This window comes from Mugil cephalus, chromosome 3 (genome assembly GCF_022458985.1).
Source record: "Mugil cephalus isolate CIBA_MC_2020 chromosome 3, CIBA_Mcephalus_1.1, whole genome shotgun sequence".
Lineage (NCBI taxonomy): Eukaryota > Metazoa > Chordata > Actinopteri > Mugiliformes > Mugilidae > Mugil > Mugil cephalus.
This window is the reverse complement of record NC_061772.1, coordinates 22,935,014-22,961,889: the sequence shown is the minus strand read 5'-3', so window position 1 is coordinate 22,961,889 and position 26,876 is coordinate 22,935,014. Positions and strand designations below refer to the sequence as shown.

At 45.7% G+C, this 26,876-nt stretch overlaps 1 protein-coding gene across 5 annotated transcripts; it reads left to right on the top strand.

The window, feature by feature from the left end:
* Positions 1 to 7,019: 7,019 nt before the first annotated feature.
* sema6dl (sema domain, transmembrane domain (TM), and cytoplasmic domain, (semaphorin) 6D, like) lies at positions 7,020 to 26,409 on the top strand. Of its 5 annotated transcripts, none has more exons than XM_047580067.1 (20): positions 7,020 to 7,227; positions 13,489 to 13,657; positions 14,146 to 14,257; positions 14,939 to 14,999; positions 15,191 to 15,253; positions 15,378 to 15,479; positions 15,694 to 15,784; positions 16,020 to 16,139; positions 16,476 to 16,564; positions 17,428 to 17,645; positions 17,739 to 17,870; positions 18,474 to 18,629; positions 18,757 to 18,930; positions 19,239 to 19,379; positions 19,584 to 19,661; positions 19,760 to 19,818; positions 20,416 to 20,472; positions 21,002 to 21,184; positions 22,222 to 22,463; positions 22,575 to 26,409. In XM_047580067.1, the coding sequence occupies exons 2-20, from the start codon at positions 13,537 to 13,539 to the stop codon at positions 23,703 to 23,705; spliced, it is 3,330 nt and encodes a 1,109-aa protein (XP_047436023.1). In that variant the 5' UTR covers positions 7,020 to 7,227; positions 13,489 to 13,536; the 3' UTR covers positions 23,706 to 26,409. The 5 variants fall into 5 exon arrangements, with proteins under 5 accessions (XP_047436023.1, XP_047436022.1, XP_047436024.1 ...); XM_047580066.1 differs by lacking the exon at positions 7,020 to 7,227 and adding an exon at positions 7,999 to 8,256; XM_047580068.1 differs by lacking the exons at positions 7,020 to 7,227; positions 20,416 to 20,472 and adding an exon at positions 8,000 to 8,256.
* The last annotated feature ends 467 nt before the right edge of the window (positions 26,410 to 26,876 follow it).

Below are 26,876 nucleotides of genomic sequence, written 5' to 3'. Positions count from 1 at the left end.
CACTTAATCTTACATTTGAATCTGTGTGGCAGGTCACGTGAAGAAATTTGGCACTGAAGAAGCGTAAAGTTGTGACGCTTCCAAGGAAATTCTCCTGAAAGAGATTAAAAAAAACCCCACCTTGCATGTTTTAACAACCGATCTAATTCCATCATCCACTGATCTATCAGTTGATCCCCTGAGGGGGTGTGACACGGAAGCTGGGAAGCAGGAGCTGAAGCATGTTGGAGCCGGTCAATCCCACAAGTGTAGAAGCTGGAAAGTATTAACCCTAGAACTCCTGGCTGGAGAACTGTGTGTGTGTGTGCTGCAATATGGGTCTGAGGAAGAAAGATTTCCCTGTTGGTGTATGTTAATTAGGCTATAGTTAGTGGGGCCTGCTACAGCTTGTCTGATGGTTGACCTGGAGAGACGGGATTACCTTCTCCAGCTGCTCTCCTGCAAGCTGCTTCTCCTAATGCCACCGTCAAAGGGACAGGCTGTGGTGACACTGGTGCTATCTGTCACTCATCACAACTGGGTCATTTGTTAATAAGGTGGGCGACAGGGAACTGGACCTGGAGCCTGAGCAATGCCACGTACGTCAAGCTGCAACATTTTACGCAACATTCCCAGCAAAGGAAATAGAGCACATCGGTCTTGTTCTATTTCACAAGTTTACAAGGTTCTGTCTGTACACGCTGGATCGGCAAAGGCGTAATAGTGGAGCTGATAAAACAGTAAATGGAGCTGATACTCTGGGCATAGTCCATAGCCAGGGATTGTGTGCCTGGCATTAGAGAATGTTGAGTGATGTGGGCGTGAGCATAAACATTTGCTCTGCAGCTCAATGCATCTGCATTCATACAAACAGTTGATGTAAATGTGATAAGAGCTGTGTGGACGGTCCAGAGGATTCCAACATTCTGACCCACCCTGTGAATCCCACCATTTGCTATTGTCATGCAGGCGAGGCCATTCTTGTCATTTACGCTCTTACGTGCACACACACACACACGCACACACTCTTACACAACTAACACAGCGCACTTCCCACCCGCCCCCAGCCGACCGCGCGTGGACACCTGGTCTGGATCTAGAAGCCGATGGCATTCCTGAGAGCAGGGAACTTAATTCCCCAGATTAGCCTGTGCAATCCACCTAAGGGTTAATCAGCATATAGCATCACATCCTACCAGTGCAACCTTTATGTATACTCACACAAGCAGAAATGATGCTGTGGATATAAAATGCATAATGTAAAACAGATGCAAAATTAAAAAAAAAATTAAAAAAATAGATGTAAAAATAAATCTTTTAAACAATAAATAAATAAATAAAAAGATTAGTAAGTGGAAGCCCCAAAGACCTCCCAATGGCTCGTTTCACTCATGAGGTATACACTGTGTATTACGCCCTCAGAAAAGTTTGTTTGCCACCTCTGACAGGCAGAAAAGATGCCATTTGCAGCATTTATGGTGTTTTGCTGACATGAGACATTTGCTCACCCCAGCCCGTAGAGAAAGTCCTGGATAAAAGGCTTTTCCCTTAAATCCCAGATAGCCTCCAAGCTCCAAGGAGGACTTAGCTGGCGACAGGCAGCCAGGATGGGAGGTGGGACAGGATTTTTGATGCCTGGTCTTATGGCTGGTGCTGGGGTTGGGTAACGGGTAGGTAAATATTTGGGCCAGCAGTCGTAGTTTCAGTGCGTCCTTTGACAGGCTGCGTCTGGTTGGTAGCACAGTCACAGATCTTCATTGTTCAGGGGGTGTGCGGCAGAGGCAGACTCCAACTCTCGTTGGCTGGGAGGTTGCATATCACGCTGGAGACAGTGAATTCTGTGTGGGTGGGTGCAGTTGGCTTTGGGCCCCTTTGAATGGCACCTTGCAGCTGCCCCTCTGTGTGTGAATCTGTCTGTCTGTGGCAAATGCTGTGTCCGGTGGTAAGGTCAGAGAATGCAACAGCTAGCTCCCAGCACCCGAAGAACACAAGCTCCAAAACACAGCTGTTGCCCCATGCAGGCTGCGTACCACACACAGCACCTGACTGCATGTCTGTGTATGAATGTGTCCCAGGCAAATCACGCACGAGAATAGACCCATGCTGCAGAGCGTGTGAACGGAGCAACCTCTGCGACTCCTGCCTTTCCTGTTCACACTTCACCCTCAGCCCGCTAAATCCTGCTTCTATCCTCTTCCACCGAGTCATATCCTTCCTTTCTGAAAATGTTAACTTCTCCAAAAGCTCATTAACTTCATTACTGAGAACGTGAGAGGGTCTTGGATCATCCGCGTGGTTCACGGCTACGTTTGGAGCATTCATTAACGGAGACACGGTGATGGATTTTTTACCGAGATGTTAGGGGATCAATGCTGTAATGAAGGGCATAGCGTGTGGGAGGAGGCATTTATTATCATTATCAGAAGTAATAAAACGTTTGCCCCCTAACTGTGGGATTTTTCCCACACCGAATGAATGCTAGTGTAAGGCCTGGGTTTAATTGGTGGAAACATTGCCATAATGGTGTCAAGGTGGCATCGCATTACAAGCACATCATCATTTATTTCATACATAAAACGGAGGGTAACTTAGTGACGGTCAACTCAGGTTCCCTATAGCCCTCCTGTGTGAGCGATGGCCAAGGCAGATAACAACATTTAGATGGGAACCGAAATGGGATCAATAAATAATGAGTCAGAAATGTCATGTGTGTCACTCAATCATCAGCTTTCACACCAATATAGCAGCTTATCGGGGGCTCCAAATTACCCACAGCGCTGGCTATGAATATGATTAGCATTCTCATTTTCCCCAACCAAATTCTAATAAACCCAATTATATTATATCAGAATTTATTTCATACCTTCATGTGCATTTCCTTGAGTAAACGTGGCAAACATCAGGATTGCATCAAAGATACTGTAATTTCCTTAAATTTGGAGCGGAAAACAGGTGAAAAGAACCATTTACTTTCCTCCCTCGTTCAAAATGTAATCTCATAAAGTACCTGAAGGAGCAATATGTGAAAACAGAGCGCAGGTCATTTCATCGCAAATTACAGATATATGTTTCAATCCAAACTCCCGTTGGTGCATTAAACAGTGGGCTATAAAACTTGCCACCTCTCTCTGACCTTTGGTAATGATGAATCTTCCATAAAAGCAGATGATGAAGTAAATTCAAATGACTTATCGTGAATTCTACTCTCGCTGACATACAGCTCATCTGAAGAGTAATAATAATAATAATAACTTGGATGCTGCTGGTTTGGGTTTCAAGTCAAACTGAAGTTTAAATCTTTCCACTTCTTCTGCTTTTGTACAAGAAAACATAAATTATATTTTAGAACAAGCTCTGTTAGCCTTTTTTTGGGCATTTCTCACAACAGTGGGTGAGTAACGATTGAGGGCCAGCATTAGTTCTAATGTGTTGTCAGCTTCTGTGGTGCAGTACTCTCTGGCACGCTTCTTAGTCTTATAAAGCCCCTGATGACTAATTCAGATGAGTTCCGCTTAAACGCCCACACACCATTGATTATGCATCACTATCAATCTCTGCAACGTCATCCACAGGATTCCTGATAAGCAGTTTTGACGCTCAGTATTGGTGACGTGGCGGATGCCATCTTGGCATCTTGACTCTGCCTAACTACCGGCTAATTCAGGCAAAGAGGTGGAGTGTGAGATCAAGTTGAGGCAAGTGGGTTACATCTAGGTGGAAAACAGACAACCTGTGAGGGCACCCACCTGTTATTTAAAGCAGTCACATCGTAAATCAAGCAAAACTGGGAGATATCTGTGTGTTCAGCGACACTTCTAATCAACCACTGTGCGGAATCACTTGTTAGCATAGCAGGAAAACACTACACTCCTTACCTTTTTATAACTGTATGATATTGCTGTAAAATTTGGCTTTTTAACTTGGGAGTGTATGGGGATTTGCTCCCTTTTGGAGCCAGCCTCAAGTGGCCACTGGATGAACTGCAGATTTTTGCACACACATGGGCTTCATCGTTTAGACCTGGTCCTCATATGGGGACATAAGGTTTTAAGTTAGTGGTAGTCTTATTCGGGTTCATTTAGACCCATTGTCCTCATAAGTCGACGCATTTATCTGCCATCTACTGGTAGAAAAGGGTCAATACGTTAGCTGCTAGCTAAAAAATGATTAAATAATAGCATGATAGCGGGCATTTCAGCGAAATTTTTATTTTTATGGTTGAAACCTATCTACTTATACTTGTTAACATTTCTAGTTTAATATGACTTGCAAATTTAACAAATTCTATCAGTAGTGACAAATGAGAGCATTGCTAATTAGCAAGTACCCATTTGAGGACACTGGGATTAAACGTCCTGCTCAAAGTTGCTTAGTTTTTATACTTCTTAGGTCCTTGGAGAAATTAACAACACAACAAATAAAATCTCTGGTCTCAATAGGTTAGATTCAAACAATTGCAGTGAATTACGGGTTTCATGTGATTTTAAAAATGCCATTTGGCGTTTACTCCAACCCAAAAGGCCGAGCACCAGAGTGAGTGAACAGGTTTTTGACATGGGTGGCCCCAGTGGATCCGGCTGTGTTGGTGGATTTAGAAAGAAGGTCTGCGTGTGGACTGGAGGACACGAAGCGTCTAAACAGGACTGCACTGTCAGGTGACAAATGGTGCCCCAGGCCAGTAGAGGGCCCCAAGACGGCCTCTTAATCAATCAGAGGTCGGCACGTAAGCTGAGTCCAGACTGTCTCCACCCTGAGAGGCGGCCATCTGATAGAACACTTAATGCCAAGTCAAGAAGCGCTCCCTCCTTTCTCCTACTTAGCGCACCGCTGTCGTCTCATTACTTCTGTACTTCCGAAAACTGGACCACTCACACCGGAGTCTTTCTTTTGCTTGTTCATCACGGCGGTAAGACTAAGCTAAGTGAGTTGCCTTAAGCATGTTTGAATTCAATTATTTAAGATGTGTTATCAGATGTGTCAGGTGGTGGAAAAAAAAACAGTGATGCAGTTAAAACATCAACCCTCTCTCTGACCTGGGCCGCAACCTTAAACCTGCAGCCCCAATCCTTGACACATGGCCATCTGTACCAGCGTTTCAGGCAGTAAATAAGGGAGTGAAGGGTAGTGCACCTCTCTTGTAAGCCCAACCTAAGGCCAAGCCCACACATTCTCCTCTGCACCCTGGGGCCCACCCGTGCACACCCCCTGGGGTTGACCTACACACTGCCAGGTCCCAGGGGGGGCATCTCAGGCTTTTGGAGCAGGACAGGCCTTCTGTCTTCTGTCCATTCTGTCCACCCCCTCATCCTCTACTCCCCCGTCCACTCTCCCACCATGCATCTCTCAATTTCCCAACATCAATACATTCATCTGTTCATTCCCACTACCAATCCAAGCAGACTCTTGGACTAAAAGACCTTTGTCATACACCCATCTGTTTCACTTTTATTACAGCTATATTTGTAATTGAATCTCCATTTAATCATCTCTTTTCCCGTGACTCATCAATGTGTTTTGTTCAGGAAATCACATTTTTCATGGTTTTAAAGTAAAGAAAATAGAGAGATGGGATTTTTGGTTGCGTTGGAAGCGTATAGAGTATTGTTTCATCAGTCTCACTAGGTTGATGAAAATTCATTTGGACTTGCACGAAATACACAACAAGCACATCTAAATAGAGACAGTTGTGCACTAAAGGCCACCACAACCTGCTGAAATGGTGTCACTTTGCCATTACGCTACCAATAAAACCGTCAATTCCCTGGAAAAAAAAGCCCAATCAATAGATCCACCAATCACCAGACGCCCACAGATCCATATATCTATTCATGCTCCCTGACACTCAAGACCTGTATCTGGCAAACCTTAGACGCATCGATCCGTCCATCCAATCTATCTTCTCGCACGTAGAATCTCGTGCTGATTCAGTCCCCGCAGGACGCAGCGAAAGCACACAGGAGAGACCCAGGACTGTCAGAAACACTGGGTGGCCAGTGCGAAGCATGAGAGAAAATGGATGAAACGTCACATAAATGGGAAACCGCAGCGTATGTGTCGAGATACCCTCAGTGGGACTGGACGAAGTAAAGCGAGCATGAGGAAAAAGAACGGTCCTGTCAAATGAAGAGACAGGATACTATAAAAGAAAGAGGAAGAGGGTGGGACAAGCGCGGACAAAGACATGCAAGAAGTGCCAGACCGGGATCAGGCAGATCAGCAGTGCAAACTAGTGTTTCCTATACAAGTATTGAGATGCAGATCCCTCTTTCGCGGCCCATAATGGGGGCTGTCAGGAGTGCGTGTGTGCGTGCTTATGGGTGAGGATGTGAGATTCTCACACATCTGCTAACCTGCTTCTATAATGGGGTGCAAATGGGCCTCCTTTGTCGAAGCCTTGCCGACCTGGCCAGAATGACCAGTCACATTCAGCGAGGACTTCAGCTTCGCATGCATATGTGAAGATGCTCGCGCTCAGTGTTTACACATACACGCTGAATGCCTATGAATAAAAGGAGCTAAAAAAAAGTTCATTTAACATTGCTACAGAGAATTATTGGGTTTGTCACGTTTTTGGCATCTATTCATCTATTAAAATATTTTTCGAGCAAAACAGATCGATGTGTGCAAAACCTGTGCAAAACTTACTTGGCATAAAGGTCAAATTTGTCTCTACTTCTACAGAGTTGCATCCAATTTTTAAGAGAAAAAAAAAGGTGCGTTGCAGGAAGCAGTGCTGAAGTAGAGGGATATTTGTGCAGAATCTCTTTCTGAAATCCTAGCATGTCTAAAGTTGTGTTTTACCAAGCAGCAGACTTGCCAGAAAACTGAGCTGAAATGATTTTAACTAGGCGCTCTTGCTGACTTGGTGTTGGGGGATGGGGGTTTAGCAGAAGAGGGAGGGGGGGCAATACGGGGTCACACAGGAGGAGAACTGAGAGGGAGGGGGTCGCTTTTTCTTTCTCTTAGGAAAGAAAGGAAGGAAGCCAGAGCAAGGCAGAGAAGCCCGAACCAACTGAGGAGAGATGGATGTTCGGGGGGAGGGACTGGAGCAAGAGCGCTGCTTATTGGTAGGCTTAGGTCCTGGCTGGATGGATTGACTTAGCACGGGTCGAATTACACCATTTGCCGTGCATTAGTTTGTTTTTCTCCCTGCCAGGAGAAGTTGGTCCAATACAACGCGCTAAATATTATCCTTTTTTGGGGGATTACGGCAACGCCAAAGGATACAAAATAATCAATTCAGATGAGGTGAGTTCCCTGCAGCTACGTGGACACACTTTGTTGCGCCGTATTTGTGCAGCGAAAGTCGAGGGGGGAAAACTGGGGACGGGAACTCTTTGCCGGGAAACAAAAAAAGAAAAAAAAAGAAAAAATAGATATATTTCTTCTGACCACGTCGCTATGCTGTTCTGCAAAACCGATGCTTGCAGAACAGAAATAGTTCAGGTCCGGACTATTTTTACTTCAATACGACGCACTGTCCATTCATTGCTCTCACAGGGCTGGCAAAAAAAATCAATCTGCTCTGCTCCGAGGCGTCTTTGCACGGGCAGTAAATGCGTGCAAGAGAAGCAGGGACGAATCAAACTGAAATCGTTTTACGCACCACCTTCATTTGTGAGCCAAATTTACGCTCCTGTAGGAAAAAAAACACGCGTAATCTTTAAAATATGTGCCAAACCGATGGACTCAAACTTATGTGATCGCTGTCTGCTTGCATAAACAAACACAGCTATGAGTTTTTTGTGAATCTGTTAATTTTTATATCTGGTGGACGTGCGCTCTCGTGCTTCCCGCACACCTCCACGTTCTTTTAAATCTCCGGTTACGGGATACACGGAGTCGGAGCGCGGCGTAGTAAGAGCTGCGCGTCGTTAATGTTTATGCCTTTTCCCCTCTGTTTTCCAAAGTTGATCGTAGTGGAAGGGGCTGGTGTATTTGGTGTGTGTGAGGGAGGAAGGGAAGGAAGGAGGGAGGGAGGGAGGGAGAGAGAGAGAGAGAGGGGGGAGTCGTGTGGTCGTGGCAGAGCTTTGAAGATCACTCATCAGAGCGCAGGGGCCCGGGGACGGAGACAGAGTCAGAGTCAAAATGCTCATGTGCGGTGAGCGGAGCTGAAATCTGTGCGCAACTGGATGATAAAAAGAGAAAAGTGGGGTCCGGATGGAGCTTAAAATAACAGGAATATTACATTCTGGGTGTTTTCTCGCAAATGGATTACCAAAGGAATATTGCGTTCAGTCGGAGAGCCCTGTTGATGTGTGAATTCGGATACTCAAGGTAGGTGCCCTCAGAGAATTTGAATTATTGATTTTTTTCTTCTTTCTGGTTTAGGATACACTTTCTGTTTTGTATTATTAAAGCGGTCCTTGATTTTATTAAAGGACACATCACTACTGGCTTCCATTCTGTCCGGGAAGCTTCTTTGTGAACAGAATCTATACACAAGAGAGCCAACTATATGTCAAAATCAACAGTTATTTCTTTGATATTTCTTTTTGTCAAACTGAGTTCAAAATAAAAGGGCTGATTTGTGTTATCGATGGATCAGATCGGCATAAAGAAAACTCACCAGTGCAGTCCTATATTAAACATTTCGTGCAGGATGGTGACCATATTTTCGTACACTTAAAAGTCTCAATAAATGCGAGTTGTTTCAAATGGTTCGAGGCATAATTTTAAGTGTTTCCTGATATTTGGACTCTACAGAACTTCATGTAACAAAGGTAATATACACGTGATTGGGCGGACTGATAAACACGGTACGCTATCAAACAATAAGAGCCGATCGGGACGCACAATTTAACACGAATGTTGCCCCTTCTCCGGCGCCTTTTACCGCTTTAATGTATTCCTCGATTTCATTCTGGCATTCTTACATTGGATAATACATTTCACGGGCGCTCATAATGTTTTTTTGGAGGAAGAGCAGCATGGAAGCCCAGCCCTGTGCATGCATTAAGTGCTGTGGAGGCAGTTAAAACGCAACCCCATCACTGTTGTCACTCCACCGCTGTCCCCCGCGTCTTTGTTGTCTTTTGAATGAGTCCTACATGTGAACTAAAGGCATCTGAAAAGATTTAGCACGGACAAAACTTGAATGCCTTTATGCCCTGGTCCGCACAATACGAGCATTAGAGGCTGCCCGGGCTGCTGCATGGGTTTGTGTGCGCAAAACAGGAGAATCCAAAACTTGAAAAATCGAAACGGATTAAAAGAATGAAGAATAATGGATTAAATTAAAAAAAAAAAAAAAAACTAATTGTTTTTTTTTAAGCAAATATGCAAGCATGTGTGCGAGTCGGATTTTAGGAGATGTGTCTTAATATCTAAGAAAATATGGCCAGATGCAAAAAAAAAAGACTGGCCACATACCCAGCACATGGACCTATTCCTGTCTCCAGACAGTAACCTGGTTCTAATGATTTTTAAATGACTAGACTTTTTACTTCGCCAGTGGTCAAAATGTTTGTGCCATATGCTCAAATAAGTACAGGGCTTTTAAAGAAGCAAAATAAGACATGCAGATTCCCCTGAAAAATCTGGAGTGAGATCAGAGCCCTCAGCCTCTGAAATTACAAACAACATATTGGCAGGAGCAGCGCGCTATGGTCAGGTCAAACATCAGAACCAGGCTTGGGTCTGATGACAGCACAGCTGGCTGCTGTGTCTCACTCCGCCTCAGTGGCCACAGGGTCAGAATTCAGTGACCAGAACGACCACCGTTAACCTCCTCTACAGCCGGCTGTAACCCCGGAACAACCATCATTAAACCATACAGTGATCAGTGTTAACCCTTTACAGCCTGATGGTTTGCCTAAACTTCTGCTTGGGGATCAGATTGTTCCGTATTTAATTGGCCAGGCGATAAAAGTTTGACCTTCGGCGCAGCAGTTGGAGTCAGCATGTTTATAGTTTGCTTTGTTTCCTCCAGAAGTCTCTTTTCACGAGCCCCAGAACAGCTCTTCTGAACGCTGGTCCACTGACCGGGGGTGGGGCTCTATTGTGTTGAGTTGCCCAAAGCCCTTTTTGTTTCTTGGTCACACCTGCAGCTTAGGCCCTTTGTGGTGTACTATAGAAGAACTACTGCTGAGAACAGCCTTTCTCCTGTTTCACTCCGCCTCTTGCCAAGGTGCAGAAGAAAGGGAGGGAAGCACGGTTTAGGGTGGCACAGGTGCCTCATTCTGCCAAATATCTGAAGCAGCAGGTCCAACCAAGCCCCTGAGAAGCGATCCTTAGGTAACCCACTTGTGCTTAGCGCCGCTGGTTATTACTGAATCTGGAAAAGGTGTAGTGAGGATTCCTTGCTCCGTGTGGCGGTCTCTCACGTTGCTGCATCTTGATTACAGTTGACAGTTGCTGCAACCATGTTATAGGATCTATCCAGTTTTACCCAGTCACACACGGCTACTTACTTACATACAGGTTAAGAGGCACACGCACCGAACGCCTGAAACTGAACTCCTGGGTTATCTGATTTCCTGTGCCGTCAGGTTTACAGCTCGCTGTGGTGCTAGATGTCAAGTCAGGCGGCCTCGAGCAGCAGCGGCCATTGTTCTGCTGGGATTACATCCACCCATCACATTCGCACACAATTTACGAAACCTCACGCACCCCTGTTGTTTGCCATCTTTTTTTATTGTCCCACGTTCGCCCCCGGTAGGACCTCAAAACAAAAAACACATCCCTCCGGTGCTGCGGTAGAGGAGAGGTCAGGGCTTACATATGCCAATGAAAGCACAACTGAGAGGCGAGTATGTGTTAATCTCTTGTTTTAAGCTCGGAACTCCAAAGCTTCGGCTGTTTCCAACCAGGAGTGGGCTACAGACCCTTACACCCACCATCAGCAGAAATAGCAAGTCCCCCTCCCCGCCATGTTTAACACCATGGGCCTGGGCCAACAACATCAGCAGGGAAAGTGCGTGGTTGTAGGACACTGGAAAGCCTGTAATAACAGAGGTAGAATGAGGCAAGACTGAATGGCACTGAGTTGCGTGACAAGCCCAGCGTCTCCAGGCTTGTCGGGGCCTATGTGTGCTCGCGCACACACCCACACACGATCTCTCTCACACACACACACACACACACTCTGGAGGGCAGGAACCAGAGAACGAAAAAGGAATAGTCAATAGAAAACACGCTGGGCTCACTAGAGACCGAGAAGTAATTTTAGATCAATGACCTCTGGATGTCTTCTGTCTCTGTTTTACATTAAAGTTTCTGAGGAAAGCCTGCAGTATGGCTATTACGGTGCAAGGAATCATGGGAGACGGACGCTAAGCGTTCTCCCTCGGCACGGAGTGTTTTTCTCCTGAATTGTTTAGTGAGGGAGAGCGGCAGCAAAAAAGTGGCGTGAATGTAAGTGCTCCTGAAGAGGCGATATAGATATAGAGCGGGGCTGTACATTCTGACAAGTAAGGAAATGACTTACCTGTGAACACAGCCGGGCACAGCCTGCAGCCCCTACGATAGCGCCATAGAATTAAAATGCGGAGCTTGGTTATTTACCTTCCATAGTTCCTCTATTTTTCTGCTGTTGAACAGTTGGTATCTACTCCAGACCCAGACTTTTCCCATAAACTCAGCAGTTTACGGTGGCTTTTAACAAACCTGATCACCTCTCCTTTCACAGCCGCATTCACTATTTCACATTTAAATTAAGTTCCCGACAGCTGCACAGATATGGGGGTCTGTGTGCATTGGATCTGTGGCTCTCTCGCGTCCGGAGATTCACTCGCATCTAGATTAGAATTAGTTATAGTTATTGTAGGAGAAAACAACCATTTGACCCTCATAATATCCTCCTATTTTGTCAAAACACCAACCCTGTAATTTAACCGCTAAATGGACTGATTGGGTTGAAGCGTCGCCTCATTCAGGCTTTGCATTACTCAGTCATAATGACATTGCTCTTACAGAGGCCTCAGCATCCCACGGCGAGCTGAATAGCCGTGATTACACACTGTTGATGACTACAACATGTTGCCGTTTCCTCGGTTCCTTCTCACCGCGGTGGCTATTCTTTTTAGTGACACATCATCAAATAGTAACTGTTTAGGCCAAACACTGGATTATTAGAGTCTGGGAAAATAAGCGCCATGCTTTTCCACCTCGACATGAAGGCTGCGTGGATAATTTATATGTTATGTCATCCGCACACTGACAAAAGGTTGACATGCTGATATGTGTTGTTGCTGTCACACATCTCGCCGTCTAATTCTCTACTCGACAAGCATGTGCGCTGCCGTTAATCACCTTGACAACCATATGTATCGTATTTTATTAGGGGCCCCGAACCGAGCGTTTAGAAATTAAACTATTAAAAGGGAAAAGTGGCCCGATTTGGAGTTACAAAGTACTCACGTGGCCACTCTTGATATGGTAAAAGTCCATAGATTGCCATTTGCGGCTGCGGATCTGCCATGTTTCCTGTGTGGATCAATCAGAGCACTAATGGCCTGGCAGGCAGGGCTCACAGACAGCCCTGGAGCAGGTGTGCTTCGGGGCTAATTGAAAAACGAGTCAATACTGTATGTGTGTGTGCGCACACGCATCAGTCTTTGCATTACTACATTTGAAAGAGTCGGGGTTGTGTGTGTGTGTGTGTGTGTTTGTGTGTGCGTGTGCACTCCAGTGTGCTCATAGCTAATCCATCCCTCTGCCTGTGTGACGTCCCCCAGTAAATTGTTTATATCCGTTCGGGCTTTGCCTGCATGAATAATTTGTTTGCCTTATAAATATTTGAATGTACACCGATCATTAATATGCACAGACACAGTCTGTCTCCAAAGTACTCTTCCAACATACTAAACCCCTGCCACTCCCACAGTAAATTATTACCAGTGAAGCTGTTGGTGTATCATGTCTACGATCAGATGTTGTGCGAAGTATTATCCACAAAAATCACTACTGTGTCAAAACAGCTGTGCACATGTTGGCACTCATCGTGCCCGTGCGTGTGAATCGCTGCGCTGCACCGAAGCTCAGCCGCCACAAGGAAAAGTGCTGCAACAATAACAGCCAGCAGAAGTCCGCTACGGTCAGAGCGGAGGCTGCGCCGGTGACGGTGATGAAGTTGCAATGTGCTGATCAGTGTTGAGCCCGGGCCTAGTGCAAAGCCACCGGGGCACAGATGTACTGAGACAGCAGGCCTGCCACGCTCCTAACAGAGTGGACTTCCGCTGCATCCAACACACACGGAGACACCCCACCGGTCACTTGGCTGACCTTCCTTTAGACAGCAGATGCAGGGAGAGGTAGAGGGGAAAGCGCCAAGCCCTGCCGCAGAGAGCTCAGTCATCAATAAATAAGAGGGGTTATTATGTGTGCAATATGTTTGCATGTTACTAACAGAGCAGCCAAGAACAGGAGGTTATTAATATCGTTGTGAGGAGTTTAATAAAAGGTTTGAATTTGCCTCATGAGAGCGCAGCGTGCACCGGCGCGCTAAATATAACGTGAAATTCATTGCGTGTCAGACAACCAAAGCGTGCGTTTTGTGTGTGTTTGCAGGTAACATCTCCGCCGGTGCGAAACAGGAAGTGTCGTCTGTGAGCAGCCATGGGCCAGAGAGCTGTGCTTCTGCTCAGTGAGCTGCTGCTGCTGCTGACAGCCTCGCGCACTCTCCTCGCAGTCAGCTTCCCAGAGGACATCGTACCCCTCGATGTCGTTGACGCACACTGTGAGTACACGCGGGGGGGTTGGGGGGGGGTATGAGCTCAGCAGAGACGAGTTTAGATTCCAATTACTGCAACGTCACTGAAAAACGACAGCGGCGGACGATGCTCAATGTACACTTTTTTTACTTGCCCCCGGTCGCTATCGTTGGACACAGAGACAAACGCCGCCCCCCCCTCTGTCGCGTCAGCAGTTCATTCGCCATCACGCTACTCCCATATAAAGTCAGTCTGGTGTATGGTCAGTCGTGGCATTAAGTGGATTTCAATTTCATCTCTGAGATGTGCTGACGTAAGCGGTCTTATTCAACACAACACTGTGACACACGCACGTGACCGGAGAGAAAAAACACGCTATTCTATTTATTATACTCCACCGTCTATTCTATTTATTATACCCTACCATCTATTCGATTTATTATACTATTATACCACCGCCTTAATTGCAGGAGGATTTGTATAAAGCGTGTCCCTACTTGTGATGTCTTTGCAGTCTCACGGAGGTACCCTGTGTTCAGAGGCAGGCCCTCTGGCAACGAGTCCCAGCATCGCCTTGACTTTCAGCTGATGACCAAGATACAGGACACTTTGTTCATTGCTGGCAGGTAAATTCAGCAGACGCGCTATCTCTATCCCTCCCTCTCCCCCTCCCCCCTCTCTTTCACACTTCCCCCACCACCAGTATACTCAGTCACTGCCTGGCAGGTGAACAGTGGCATAAGGGGAAAAGCTCTTAGCGGTATTGGATCCGTGGCTTCTCGGCCCGCTTCTGATGTATACGGCCAATATTGATCTGGTAAAGGCGTCTATCGTCCCCAGCCCTGACGCCCTGTCAGGGATTTCTTGGCATCTTTACATGTCGTTTTTGGTATTTATGGACGCTGGACTTAATCTGACTGCTTAGCAGGAAATCACTTGGACATGTATAGTGTAAAACTCCTACTTGTGCAGCTCCTGTAATCACCACCACATGTATCTGTGCTGTCAGTTTCTCGGTTGCTCATCTTGCCAGTTTTGGGCATTTGCGTGGGCGTATTTTTTTTTTTTATTTTTATTAAAAGGGAAGCAAAATGTGCTTCTCTACGGGTCAATAACATTCATATTCAGTTTTTCATAACTGGCATCTTATCAGAGGAGGTTTTCATATGAAATAGTGTAATAACGGCAAAGAAATACATAGAAAGACATTTAATATTTACACTGCACATATAAAAAAAAAAAGGCCAGTGCGTGTGTTCCTGTTTGTGAAGTATCACTGAGCTTTGTGTTTTGCCTCTTGTCCACAGAGATCAAGTTTATCTCGTCAGTCTGAGAGAATCCTACAGGAATGAGATCATTCCTTACCGGGTAAGATTCTCGCCACAAGCTGCTCTCTCTCAATCCACAAACACTAAAAGGGCTCCACAGAAAATACTGAGCCATTCATCACAATTTAGACAGGCTGTAAAATGAGAGTGGAAAAGGGAGGGAGTGCGTGTATACATGTGTGCATTTTCCACGTCTAATGCTTTGCTGTTGTGTTTTTTTTTTTTTAACAGAAGCTAACATGGCGGTCGGGTCAAGCCGACAGAGAGACGTGCGCCGTCAAGGGAAAACACAGAGTATGTACAATAAACCCTTTTTTTTGTTTGTTTTATATCACCTAACACGGGTAGGAACTGCAGGGAGCAGAGCAAGCTGGCCGCCTCTCAAAAACACTGTCCCATGTTGTGTATCTGTTTCCAGGACGAGTGCCACAACTTCATCAAAGTGCTTGTTCCCAGAAACGACGATCTGGTCTTCATCTGTGGCACCAACGGTTTCAACCCTATGTGCAGATACTACAGGGTCAGTATTCAGAGCCTGTCGTGACAATTTCACGAGGCAAATTTCAGACTCTGATCCGAACATAAAAAAATCTGGACTTGCACCGCGCAAATAGTAATTTGGGTAGCAACGCACGCTTTGATTTAAATGCATTTGACTAGACTCATTTGACTGATTTATGTGCGCGCTGGTGTGTGTTTGCTTCTGTGTGGGTGACGGTCGGTGTTCCCTGCAGCTGGATAACCTAGAGTTTGACGGGGAAGAGATCAATGGACTGGCAAGGTGCCCGTTCGACTCCAAGCAAACCAACGTTGCCCTTTTCGCTGGTAAGGGTCAAACGCACACCCACCCACTCGCGTAGTTAGTCTTGCTGAAGAAGAACTAATGTGTTCCTACTTATGCTCTCATTATCACTTCTGTGCCTTTGCCACAGTAAAACTGCGCCCGCAGCGATAACAACTCAACAAATTAAGCCTTATGAAAAGAGCGAAACAACAAAGCATTCACAGTGTATTTTTTTTGTGACCGTGTTCCTTCTTGTTTTTTTGTTTCTTTTTGTAGAAGGGAAGCTGTATTCTGCAACTGTAGCTGACTTCCAGGCCAGTGATTCTGTCATCTATCGCAGTATGGGTGATGGGTCAGCCCTGAGGACTATCAAATATGACTCCAAATGGCTGAAAGGTAAGCAAACGCCTCATTATTTAGACCAATCCCCACCCCACCTCCTCTGTAGTTTGGAGATAAGTAGACACCCATGGTGCCTTTGCATGGTGTATGTATGTACATGGCTGTCAGGGCTGTTTTTTTGTTTTGAATGATAGAGCGCTGTTTTTTTGGAGTGATAGAGCCCTCTCTCCTGTCATGCCAAGCTCTATGGGGATGTGGCCTGTTCTCTCCCAGGCAATCTAGGTCACCCCCAGTCATATACAGCCTTGTACAAATCCCTGAAATATTCAACATGCACAGTGGTGGTGACGGTGCAGAAACACACTTTAACTCTCTGTCTCTCTCCCTCAGAACCTCATTTCCTGCATGCAGCAGAGTATGGGAATTATGTGTACTTTTTCTACCGAGAGATTGCAGTGGAGCACAGCAATCTGGGAAAGGTAAGACGCCGCACCTGTCATTTATAATGCATCACACAGTCTACACAAATAAACCGTATGCAGGCCTTTATCCCGCAAAAAAATAAAACAAAACAAAACAAAAAAAAAAAAGCTTACACCTCCCTCAGTGCATGTTTCTGCCGCAAATGGACCCAGCGGTAATGGGGCGCATTCAGGCAACGACACCACCACTCGCATTAGAATACACGAGAAATTTCAACCGGCAGTGTTTTCTGGGAGTGTTCCAGTAATGTAAAACCATTACGCAGCGAGAGGATTTGTCTTCCCGAGATTGCCCGCTTTGTGTCTGTCTCTCCCTGCGACACACACACACACACACACAGGGAGAGGGAATTAGGATGTTCTATGTTCGAAGCCAACTTCAGATTTGACCGTGCCTCGTCCTGAGCTGGTCTGGCCAAGCCACAGGAAGCCAGCATCCTCCATCAGCCACCAGCTAATAAATATTTAAAACCTACTAATCCTGGGGTGACACCTGGCCTCTGATGGAGGTTTGCACTGGTAAATTATTCAAATTGTCTAAGCCAACTGCTTCAAGTAGTTCATTTATACTCTAAGCCTTGGTAATATGTAGAATCAAACTCAAGTTCACATGATAAGTCAGTCAGAAACACTGACTGTGTTCTTTTTTTTTTTTTTAAATATTTGTCGCAGTCACGGTGAACACTCTCCACACACTGAGTTGAATAAGAGAGCGCGTGTTTGTTAAGTCGTCTGCGCCGGGTCGCTACAGGATAGAGAAATGCATTATTCAGCATGTTGAAGTGTTTTTAGTGACATTCACAGAGATGGCTTCCTCTTCCTCCCGCCTCAGTCCGCTCTTAAACCTCTGCTCCTCGTAGGTTGTGTATTCCCGCGTGGCCCGGATCTGTAAAAACGACGTGGGCGGTTCGCAGCGGGTGCTGGAGAAGCACTGGACGTCTTTCGTGAAGGCGAGGCTGAACTGCTCCGTGCCGGGCGAGTCCTTCTTCTACTTCGACGTGTTGCAGTCCATCACGGACATCATCGACATCAATGGAGTCCCCTCGGTGGTGGGTGTGTTCACCACTCAGATGAACAGGTAAGGGTTAGATTTAGCTGAACCACTGCCGGGGATATTAGTGAGGGATGCGAAAGGAAGAACCGCTGCATTGATGCATTTCCTTCTCCACAGTATACCGGGGTCAGCGGTGTGCGCCTTCTCCATGGCTGACATTGAGAAAGTGTTCTGGGGTCGGTTCAAAGAGCAGAAGACTCCTGACTCCGTGTGGACTCCATTTCCAGAGGAGAAGTTGCCCAAACCTCGGTATGTATTTCTCTTCCTCCTTGAAAATTTCCACCTCCTCAAAGCACCAAGAGTCAAGAAAGCAAAGGAAAAGCCAAAGTAGTTCAGATTTTAAATGTGACTATTCTCTGAGCAGGTGGTGCTTGACTCAGCAGCTGCCAGTTTCCTCCATTTCTAAACTCCTTGTGTGAGTTAAACCCAATGAGATCAAATCCGTTTCACTAGTAAAGGACCAGGTTATTAGTTTTGACCCAGCACGCACACTCGCCATCTGCTGATGGATAAATAATTAATTAGTCATAATTAGACGCGTTGCATATTTAACCCGTTTACAGTCGGCACGTATATTTGCAGCAGTGCCCTGTGTCCGAAACACAAAGTCCACGAAGCACCTCATTGCCCCAGTAAATCATTCATGGAGGATAAGCACGCATATGTATATTTTATGTTTCCAACTGAGGCCTTTTTGTGATCCTAATAAGCACCTGCTACTCTGCCCCCCACTGCCCACCCACGTCTTTGTTGCACTTTTCCATCCGTTTCATTACAAGTTATCATTTTTCCCTGGTGTGTGATTGTATGGGCTGATCTTTGACCTTTTTTTGCCCTCTGTGCGTGTCCTAGACCCGGGAGCTGTGCAGGTCACGGTCCAGCCGCGTCCTTTAAGAGCTCCGTCGAATTCCCGGACGACACCCTGCAGTTCATCAAATCCCACCCCCTCATGGACACAGCTGTGCCTTCGATTGGGGATGAGCCTTGGTTCACGAAGACACGTGTCAGGTACCGGTTCTAATGCAATACTTCATTTTGGAATCTGAACCTTTCTATAAACCGCCCTTCGTGCGAATACCTATTTTGGATGAGCTATCCCCTGCTGTAACGAATGCCCCTTCTGCTGTGTGTGAAGGTACAGGCTGACAGCGCTGGCTGTTGACAACGAGGCAGGGCCACACAAGAACCACACCGTGGTGTTCATCGGGGCTGAGTCGGGGGTCGTCCTCAAGGTTTTAGCCAAGACCTCCTCCGTATACCTAAATGACAGCCTGCTTCTGGAGGAGATAGATGTCTTCAACAGGGCCAAGTAAGGATATTCACCCTCTCCCTCTGTCTGCCCTTCTTCTCTTTTTCTCTTCCCCTTCCGTCCCCTCCGACTGAGGAATCAGAAAAAAAAAACGAAAGGCCTGAAATAGCAGCGTGTGTGCGTGATTATTTGCGAAAGTGAAACACGCGCGTGACACGCTACCTGTCAGAGGTTAAAATCCTGTTAAACTGCGAGGAAAAGCTTTATGTGGCTCCTCAACCTAACAAGTGATTAAATCTACAGAGACTGAAACCGTAGACAGACTTATCTGATAGACCTCTGATTGGGTTTCCCTCCTCCCTCCCCAGGTGCCTGTCTAACCGAGAGGATGACAAGCGTGTCCTCTCGCTGCACGTGGACAAAGACGCACACAGCCTTTATGTCGCCTTTTCGAGCTGCGTCATCCGTGTTCCCCTGAGTCGCTGCGAAAGGCATTCGTCCTGCCACAAGTAAGTGACACAGCACTTAGGATGAGGCTGAATGTCCGTTGCATTTGTTGTTTTATTGTTTTGTTTTGCAGGTAAAAGTCATAAAGCCGATGATAACTGCATCACCTTATGCCTCGTGGTTAATGTTTAGTCACATCAAATTATTACAGTGTTTCCGGAGTGATTAAACGTCTGATGGCCTACTTGTTTGTGTTTTTGTAACAGGTCCTGCATTGCATCAAGGGATCCTTATTGTGGCTGGCTGCCCCATGGAGCCTGTGAAAGAATACAGCCTGGTGTTTTGTGAGTTCAAGCCCCAGCCACAATATGAAGCGGAAATATTACAGATGAAAAAAAAAAAAAAAAATGAGATTACAAGAATCTTTTTACTTCCTCTCCAGGTCTGGATATGAGCAGGATGTTGAATTTGGAAACACTGCCCACCTAGGAGACTGTCAAGGTATGAATCTCATCTCCATGCCATTTCATCTATCCGGAGACATACACAGGACAAGCGCACACGCAAACATGCACACGCTGCGCGTAAATGAAACACAAGCCCATCTCCACATACACCATGAGCCTGCACACTCACACCAGTAACCACTCCAGTTAACTTGCCCCCTACATTAGTCTATGTGCAGTATTAACACACACATCTACATAGAGTACATGGCCACCCTGTAACTAATTCCGCCTGCGAGGCATAAACATGGACATGTACATTTGAAGGTCATGCTCAGCTGGTGCAAATGACAGAGGTCTTACGACGTCTCGCGGGCCAGAAAATGCGCCTTTACTAATTTCTCTTTAATGCACCAGTCCCTTCATATGTATCAGCTAAACATGACCCAGGCTGAACCTCAGTATTGATCAGAACCAGAGGGCCTCCAGTGAGAAAACGACACTGCCAGCGAGTGCTTCATATCTGTATTGTTAAACCAACTGAGCTGCACTCTTAGTGTCTCTTAGGGATTTTCTTTTTTATTTTTTTTATTTTTTTACCCTTACTTCTGAATTCCCTTATAATGATTTCTTGTCCTTTTAATTCTTTTAGCGTTTTTGGGCACTACTTCAGCGCCAGATTACAAATCATTTGGCGACCCTACCTCTGGTTAGTTTGATCTTTTACTCAAATTGTTTTATTTTTCCCTTGAGTTCAGCATCTCAGCATCTCTGACCCTTTCTTTCCACTATGCTACCATTCATCTTATTTATTTATTTATTTATTCATTTTTTACCAAAAGCACCCTTCGAATGCTAATGTCACCCGCTTCATTTTCATTACCACAAATAACAAAACCACCAGACGACATCAGTGCTCCGTCTCGGCACAGATTCACTTCCTTCTTTTCACTCATCACTTCCAGTTCTGGTGCATCCTCCGTCTTGCATGCCCACACACCACCCCTTCGCATCCTCACTGTTGTGTACCAAGTCCTCTTTGAACAATTCATAAAATGTCTAAAAAAAAAAAAAAAGAATGAAAAAATGAATTGGTCTGTGAATGTGACACTATGTTTCAGCTGAAGGTTTACTTGTTATTTTTGTCATACACTCTGCCCGTGCCAACTAACTGGGATGATAACAGTATGCTTTTCACTCGTCTGCACATTTTGTTAACAGTTTGTTTGTCACCACAGACATGGAGTTTTCATCAACGCCAGTCACTGTCCAGCCCAGTGTGCCCATACACCCCCCAGTACTCACACCCACTCAGAACCCTAGCTCTGGGCCTGGTCCAGAGCTCTACGGCTCAGGCTTTGTGCTGCAGGATGACCCAGCCACCTCCCATTCTTTAGACTCTATCCCAGGGGGCAGAGAGGGTAAGGCCCACGGGGAGGCAGCCAGCATGCTACATTGAGCTTGATCTGATAGCTGCCAGCAGCCCTCCCTGAGCCACACAAATGTGAATCCGCATACAGGCATACATATGCAAACACGTACATTCTCAGGGAGGCAGCAGATAAAATGGCAGATTTTAAATTCAGCCTCTTTTATTTATCAAACATTTTTATACGTTATTTATGTTAGTATGCATTTATATTTTTATGTACCGTTTATCCTTTCATTTAAATAGTAATTTCCTTTCGTTCTTTCTTTCTTTCTTTAAATGATTAATGATTAATTCTAGTTTTCTTATCAGTTAACAACTTCTTTTCATTTTAGCTTCTTTTAAGTATGTTGTTTGGATTTAGCTTCTCTCTGCCTGAATAGATTTTTTTTTTATCCATAGCTCTAGTAACAGTTTACCCTGACTGGTAGATCATTGACTGGGCCTGCTCTGCCACATCACTATTGTGGCCGCACGGTGGATGACTAACTCTTTCAATGTCTGTGGTTACTAACAAATCTCCTGTAGATCAATCATTTGAACACCTGGAAGACAAAAGGTTCATCCTCTGTCCTCTGATCAGTTTCCCGCTGGACTATGTCAAAAAGATTGATTTGGCTCTCTATCTCAGTTAAGAGTGCACCCCTAACCCCTTGGTACTGGACGCATGACAAAAAGCCTCTAATGGAACGTGGGTCAAGGCAACTCTCAAGTCTTTTCTGCTCAACTAACATAACACTGCTTCTTAAACATGATGAAATGGATGTGGGTACATAACAGCATCGGCTAATTTCCACTTCTTCTTCTTCATCTGGGTTTAGATAAACTGTAATGTAAAAATATCTGTGGAATTTTAGCTATAATTACCATGTGTTTGATGGAGGAGGAATAAAAACAGAAACTCAAGCATGATTGTGCTCACATACAAACATGCACATTTCTGCTATGGGGATAGATAGAGCAGTACGCATCACTAAGCATTCTGACTCTTTTCACCAGGGGTTTAACAAATGCCTCACTGTTTTGTAGGTGTTTGGGACATCCAAGCAGGTGAGACCAACCAGATGGTCCACATGAACATCCTCATCACCTGCGTTTTTGCTGCTTTCCTCATGGGTGCTCTCTTGGCTGGTTTGATTGTTTTCTGCTACCGAGACTCATTCCTGCGTAAACCAAGACATGTCCACAAGGATGCCGAGTCTGCTCCATCCTGCTCCGACTCCACTGGAAGCTTTGTGAAGCTCAACGGCTTATTTGACAGCCCTGTAAAGGTACTGCAACAAAAACATTGGAAATGCTACATTTTCCATGGAAAGGAGTGATTTTAAACACAGAGGACTGTGTCTAATATTAATATTTTTGTTTGTATTGTCACATTTTAGGAGTACCAAACCAACATTGATTCTCCCAAGCTGTACACAAACCTGCTGAGCAATGGTAAAGATCTGGGTTCACCTAACGGTGACACCAAGACCATGATCCTACGAGACGGCTGTCAGCCCCCTGAGTTGGCTGCCTTGCCCACGCCCGAGTCCACCCCAGTTCTTCAGCAGAAGGGCCTGCAGCCGATCAAAAACCAGTGGGAGAGGGCTCATGGGAAGGTCAGTGGGCCCCGTAAGGAGTCCAGCTCTTCAGCCAAGAGTCCCCATTTCCTTCCTTCATCTCCTGCTCCTGCGAACACCAACCCCCACCACCCTCACCTTAACCTGGGACATTCCCACATCCCTAGTGCTGTTGTCTTGCCCAACGCCACACATGACCACCCTAACCTTGAAAGTGGAGATGATACACTGCCACATTCTTCTGAAAAGAAGCTCAAGAATCCAGATTCTAAGGGAGGTAGGAAAGACCAGAAGAGGTCTGTGGATGCCAGAAATACACTTAATGACCTTTTAAAGCACCTGAATGACTCTGTGGCCAACCCCAAGGCCATTCTTCAAGAGGGATCAGGGCCCCGCCCGAGGCAGCATCTCACACTGGAGCCCATGGAGGAACTAACTGAATTACCCCCCAAGGTACCCAGCCGTGAGGCTTCCCTGTACTCCCCCTCCTCCTCCCTGCCACGGAACAGCCCCACCAAGAGGGTTGATGTTCCCATGCCCACCACTCCCACTACACCAACGGGAAGCCTGAGCATGGGTGGTACCCTGGAGAGACAAAGGGGGGGCTATCAACTACACCGGAGTGCCTCTCATAGGCAATCCTTATCCACCTCACCCAATGGGGTAACTATGGGGGTGTCTCTGTCTCGGCAACACAGTATGAACAGAGGGGGTTACATGCCCCCGACACCCCCCTCCAGACTTGATTCCCATGGCGGGTTGATGTCACCTGGAATGCACTCAGCCCACCCGTCCTCTGTGTCCCGACAGAGTAGCTACAGTGGGCATGGCTCACTCCCTCGCACGGGGCTCAAACGGACCCCATCGATAAAGCCAGATGTGCCCCCTAAACCCAATGGGTTTTCACCACAGACTCCACAGATGCGAGTGGTCAACAAGTACAGTTATTAGAGACCATGGACACTTCTGATTGAGCTCTTGACTGTAGAGTTTTGAGCCCTGAGGGCCTGGTGGGGTACAGATGGGATAAGGCCTAGTGTGTGTTTGTGTATCAACCTGAGGTGTGTTCCCCCTTTAAATGATATGCACATTCGCTTACACTAAAAAGGGAAAATCACATGTGCGGCCAAAGATACTCATTGGGGCTTCTTTGCTCCCTACGACCCCATCGTCCTCCCTTGTCAAGGTAGCCACAGGATATGAACAGTGGACAGTGGTGAATCTGCTGCTCCCCATTGTATCTGGGCTCAGGGTGTCGCCTGTTCCCATATTAGGTACGAGGTTTGGGACACCAGCAAGGACCGCTTGGCGTGTGTGCATGTGGTACCAGGTCAGAAACAGTGGAATACTTGAATGAGTCTCATTTGTCACTGCCCTCCAGCACTGTCTTCCCACTAATGTGAACTGATCAGAGAGGCAAGGTCGGCCATGCCTTTGGTAGAGAGAGGGCAGAGGGCAGAGGAGAGGAACGTCAATAATCAAGTGTGTGTTGCTTAAAATACATATAACTGCGAATCGCTGAATCAAGCAGCAAGCGAATAGAAAAAGAGCGCAGGTGAATGTGTTGGAGTGTTTGTCGGAAAAAGCAGAATTGTGTAAAGGCAGCACGCATTTAAGGCCTTCACACTTGGCAGTCGAGAGCGGTGCCACATGCCAGAGGATGCACCTTAAGATCAGTTAAGATCCAAGGCACTGTCTTATCATTTCAACAATATTCCCTCTTTTGTGGTCTTGCTTGAACCCATCTGAACAGAGCCTAAACCACATTTCTGTGTCACTCTGTAATGCTTGTGGTGTTTCGGTTAGGCTGCAGTAAAGCTGGATCGAGCTGGAGGCAATGAAACAGGGACTGTAACTCACTGGGAAATTTTACTTAGTACATTTGCTGCTATTGGTTTTTCTGACATAGGTGTTTGTCTTTGATTTTTTGTTTTTTCCTCTACCAAGTTGGGATAGCCTCGGATATGTGAGTGACGTTATGCGTGTGTGTTGCATTGCAGAGGCTTAAAAAGTACAATTTCAAGCAAACAACCGCTCGGTTAAAACAACTGGTACACGGGATAAAACGTGTCTCTCCTCGACTGAAACCTCTCCCATCCTCCACTGCCCCTTTATAGACTGGTCGTCCTGTCTGTATGTAGCAATGGTATTACGAAAAAAAAAAATACATACATTTCTCATCTCATTTATGAACAAACTGTTTGCTTTTGTAACATTTTGCTGTTTATTTAAAGAATTTACCACGTGACACTAAAGCAACACAAACGATTTATCCCATGTGTATGAATTCAACATTTCAGGGGGACTTGTGGTTTGTTAAACCTGCCTGTCCCCCACCCCTTCCAATAGAACAACAGTGTTTTCCTCCTACATTAATCCTGATAAAGGTATGTTAGACTGACCTTAGAACAACACACGGATGTAACATCTCTTATCATCTATGGTTCTGGTTCTGCGGCCCATATTCCCTGTGCAGCCTCCTAGAGAGTGCCCAGTGTACAATCAACACAACATTTACCAATGTGTCCAAAAGAGTCATGCTGGGAATGACAAGATCGTGTATATACTTAAATACTATAAATAAGGAGTATAAATATTTTTAGGCAAGTGAACCTGAATCTGTGCATTGTGTGCCTTATCACAAAACTTCTACAGTCTACAATATTGGCAACGTCAATTGGTCCTCTCTATGTTATTGTCATATGCTATATGAACATTTTTTTGTGTGTGTGCACAATTTGAAATCAAGCAGGACGTGTGTTGTAAAATCACTACCTATTACGAACTGATGTGATGTGGGGAAACAAGTTGACTGGCAAACATTCCTCTTGTGATAGTCACGCAGAGGAAGACGAAGAAAACACTTATTGGGATTTTGAATACTTTCTTTTTACTGCCGCTGTTGTTGAGAATGGTGTTAATCCACCGCATAGAGGTGCCATGCAGTGAATGTATTTTTTTGACAGTGGGATGTAAGGTGGCGAGACCTTGCACTGTGGAGCAGTCGGCTCAATGCAGCACATCCTGCCCGCAGCCAACGTATTAACAGTGTTCACATGAAAGCGGTCTCGTGCAAAATCTGTGACTCCAAAGGGTTGCAGTGAGCGGAGTTGTTTTTATTGGCCATTTGGGACGACCGAGGAATCATTTCTCGTAGCAGTGGGTACATTATTTGGGTGAGCGTCAGTTGCCTGTTTAGCCCAAAGCCACATTTTGTTTACAAGTGATGATTGTATGTAAAGACGTTCTGCCTGTCATCTAACCAGTGTTTGGGCTCTCTTTTCTACTCGACACATGCACATACTCACATCACAGGCATTCGCTCAACGTAGGTCGCTCAACTGCCTTGTACATTGCAATATGAGCTCGGTCTTTCTGTTGCAATCTAAATGGAAGCCTTTATATTTCAGTCTGAGCTTGGTGCAGGTGGAGATGAACCAGATTTTGTCATGTCATTTTTGATTTAAATACTGTGCAACATGGCGACGCGAGGCCAGCTGTAGATACGATCTCCAGAGTCCTTGAGCGTGTAGATATGTTGTAAAGTTGTACTGTGAATGTGTAAATAATAATGATGGTCTTTGTTTCATGATATTTTTTGTTGATTTTTTTAACACGGCATGTATAGTTGAAATAAAATATTACTGCACAGAAAGAGTGGCTCTGTGAGATTCTTCATGGTAAGGCCTCAAGACTTTGTCTTTTGTCACGCATTTGTGGATTGAGAGAGCACGACGCAGCTGAGGAGAGTTAAAAAATCTGCCCTGTGAATCCCGACGCATGAGATATAATCTGTAGTTGCAGCATGACTGGTGTGTGAGTAAAATTGTACGTCTTAGCGGTGCGTTGGCTATCAGAGACATTAAAGAGTCTGCAGAACGATTAAGACTATTTTTAGAACTGGGTTGTTTTGATGTTTCGGGCCAGCGCAGAATCACCCACACCAGATAACATGTGGGAAAGCTTCCAATGTAGAATGTTCTTGTAGTCACCAAACATCTGGACTGACTACTGCTCGGGGCACAAGATCTAAGTCGCCAGTGAGCTGTGGAGAGACGCACGCACACTGGCGGTTGCATACATTTAAATGCATGCAGCGTAAACATCCAGGGCACGATGTTA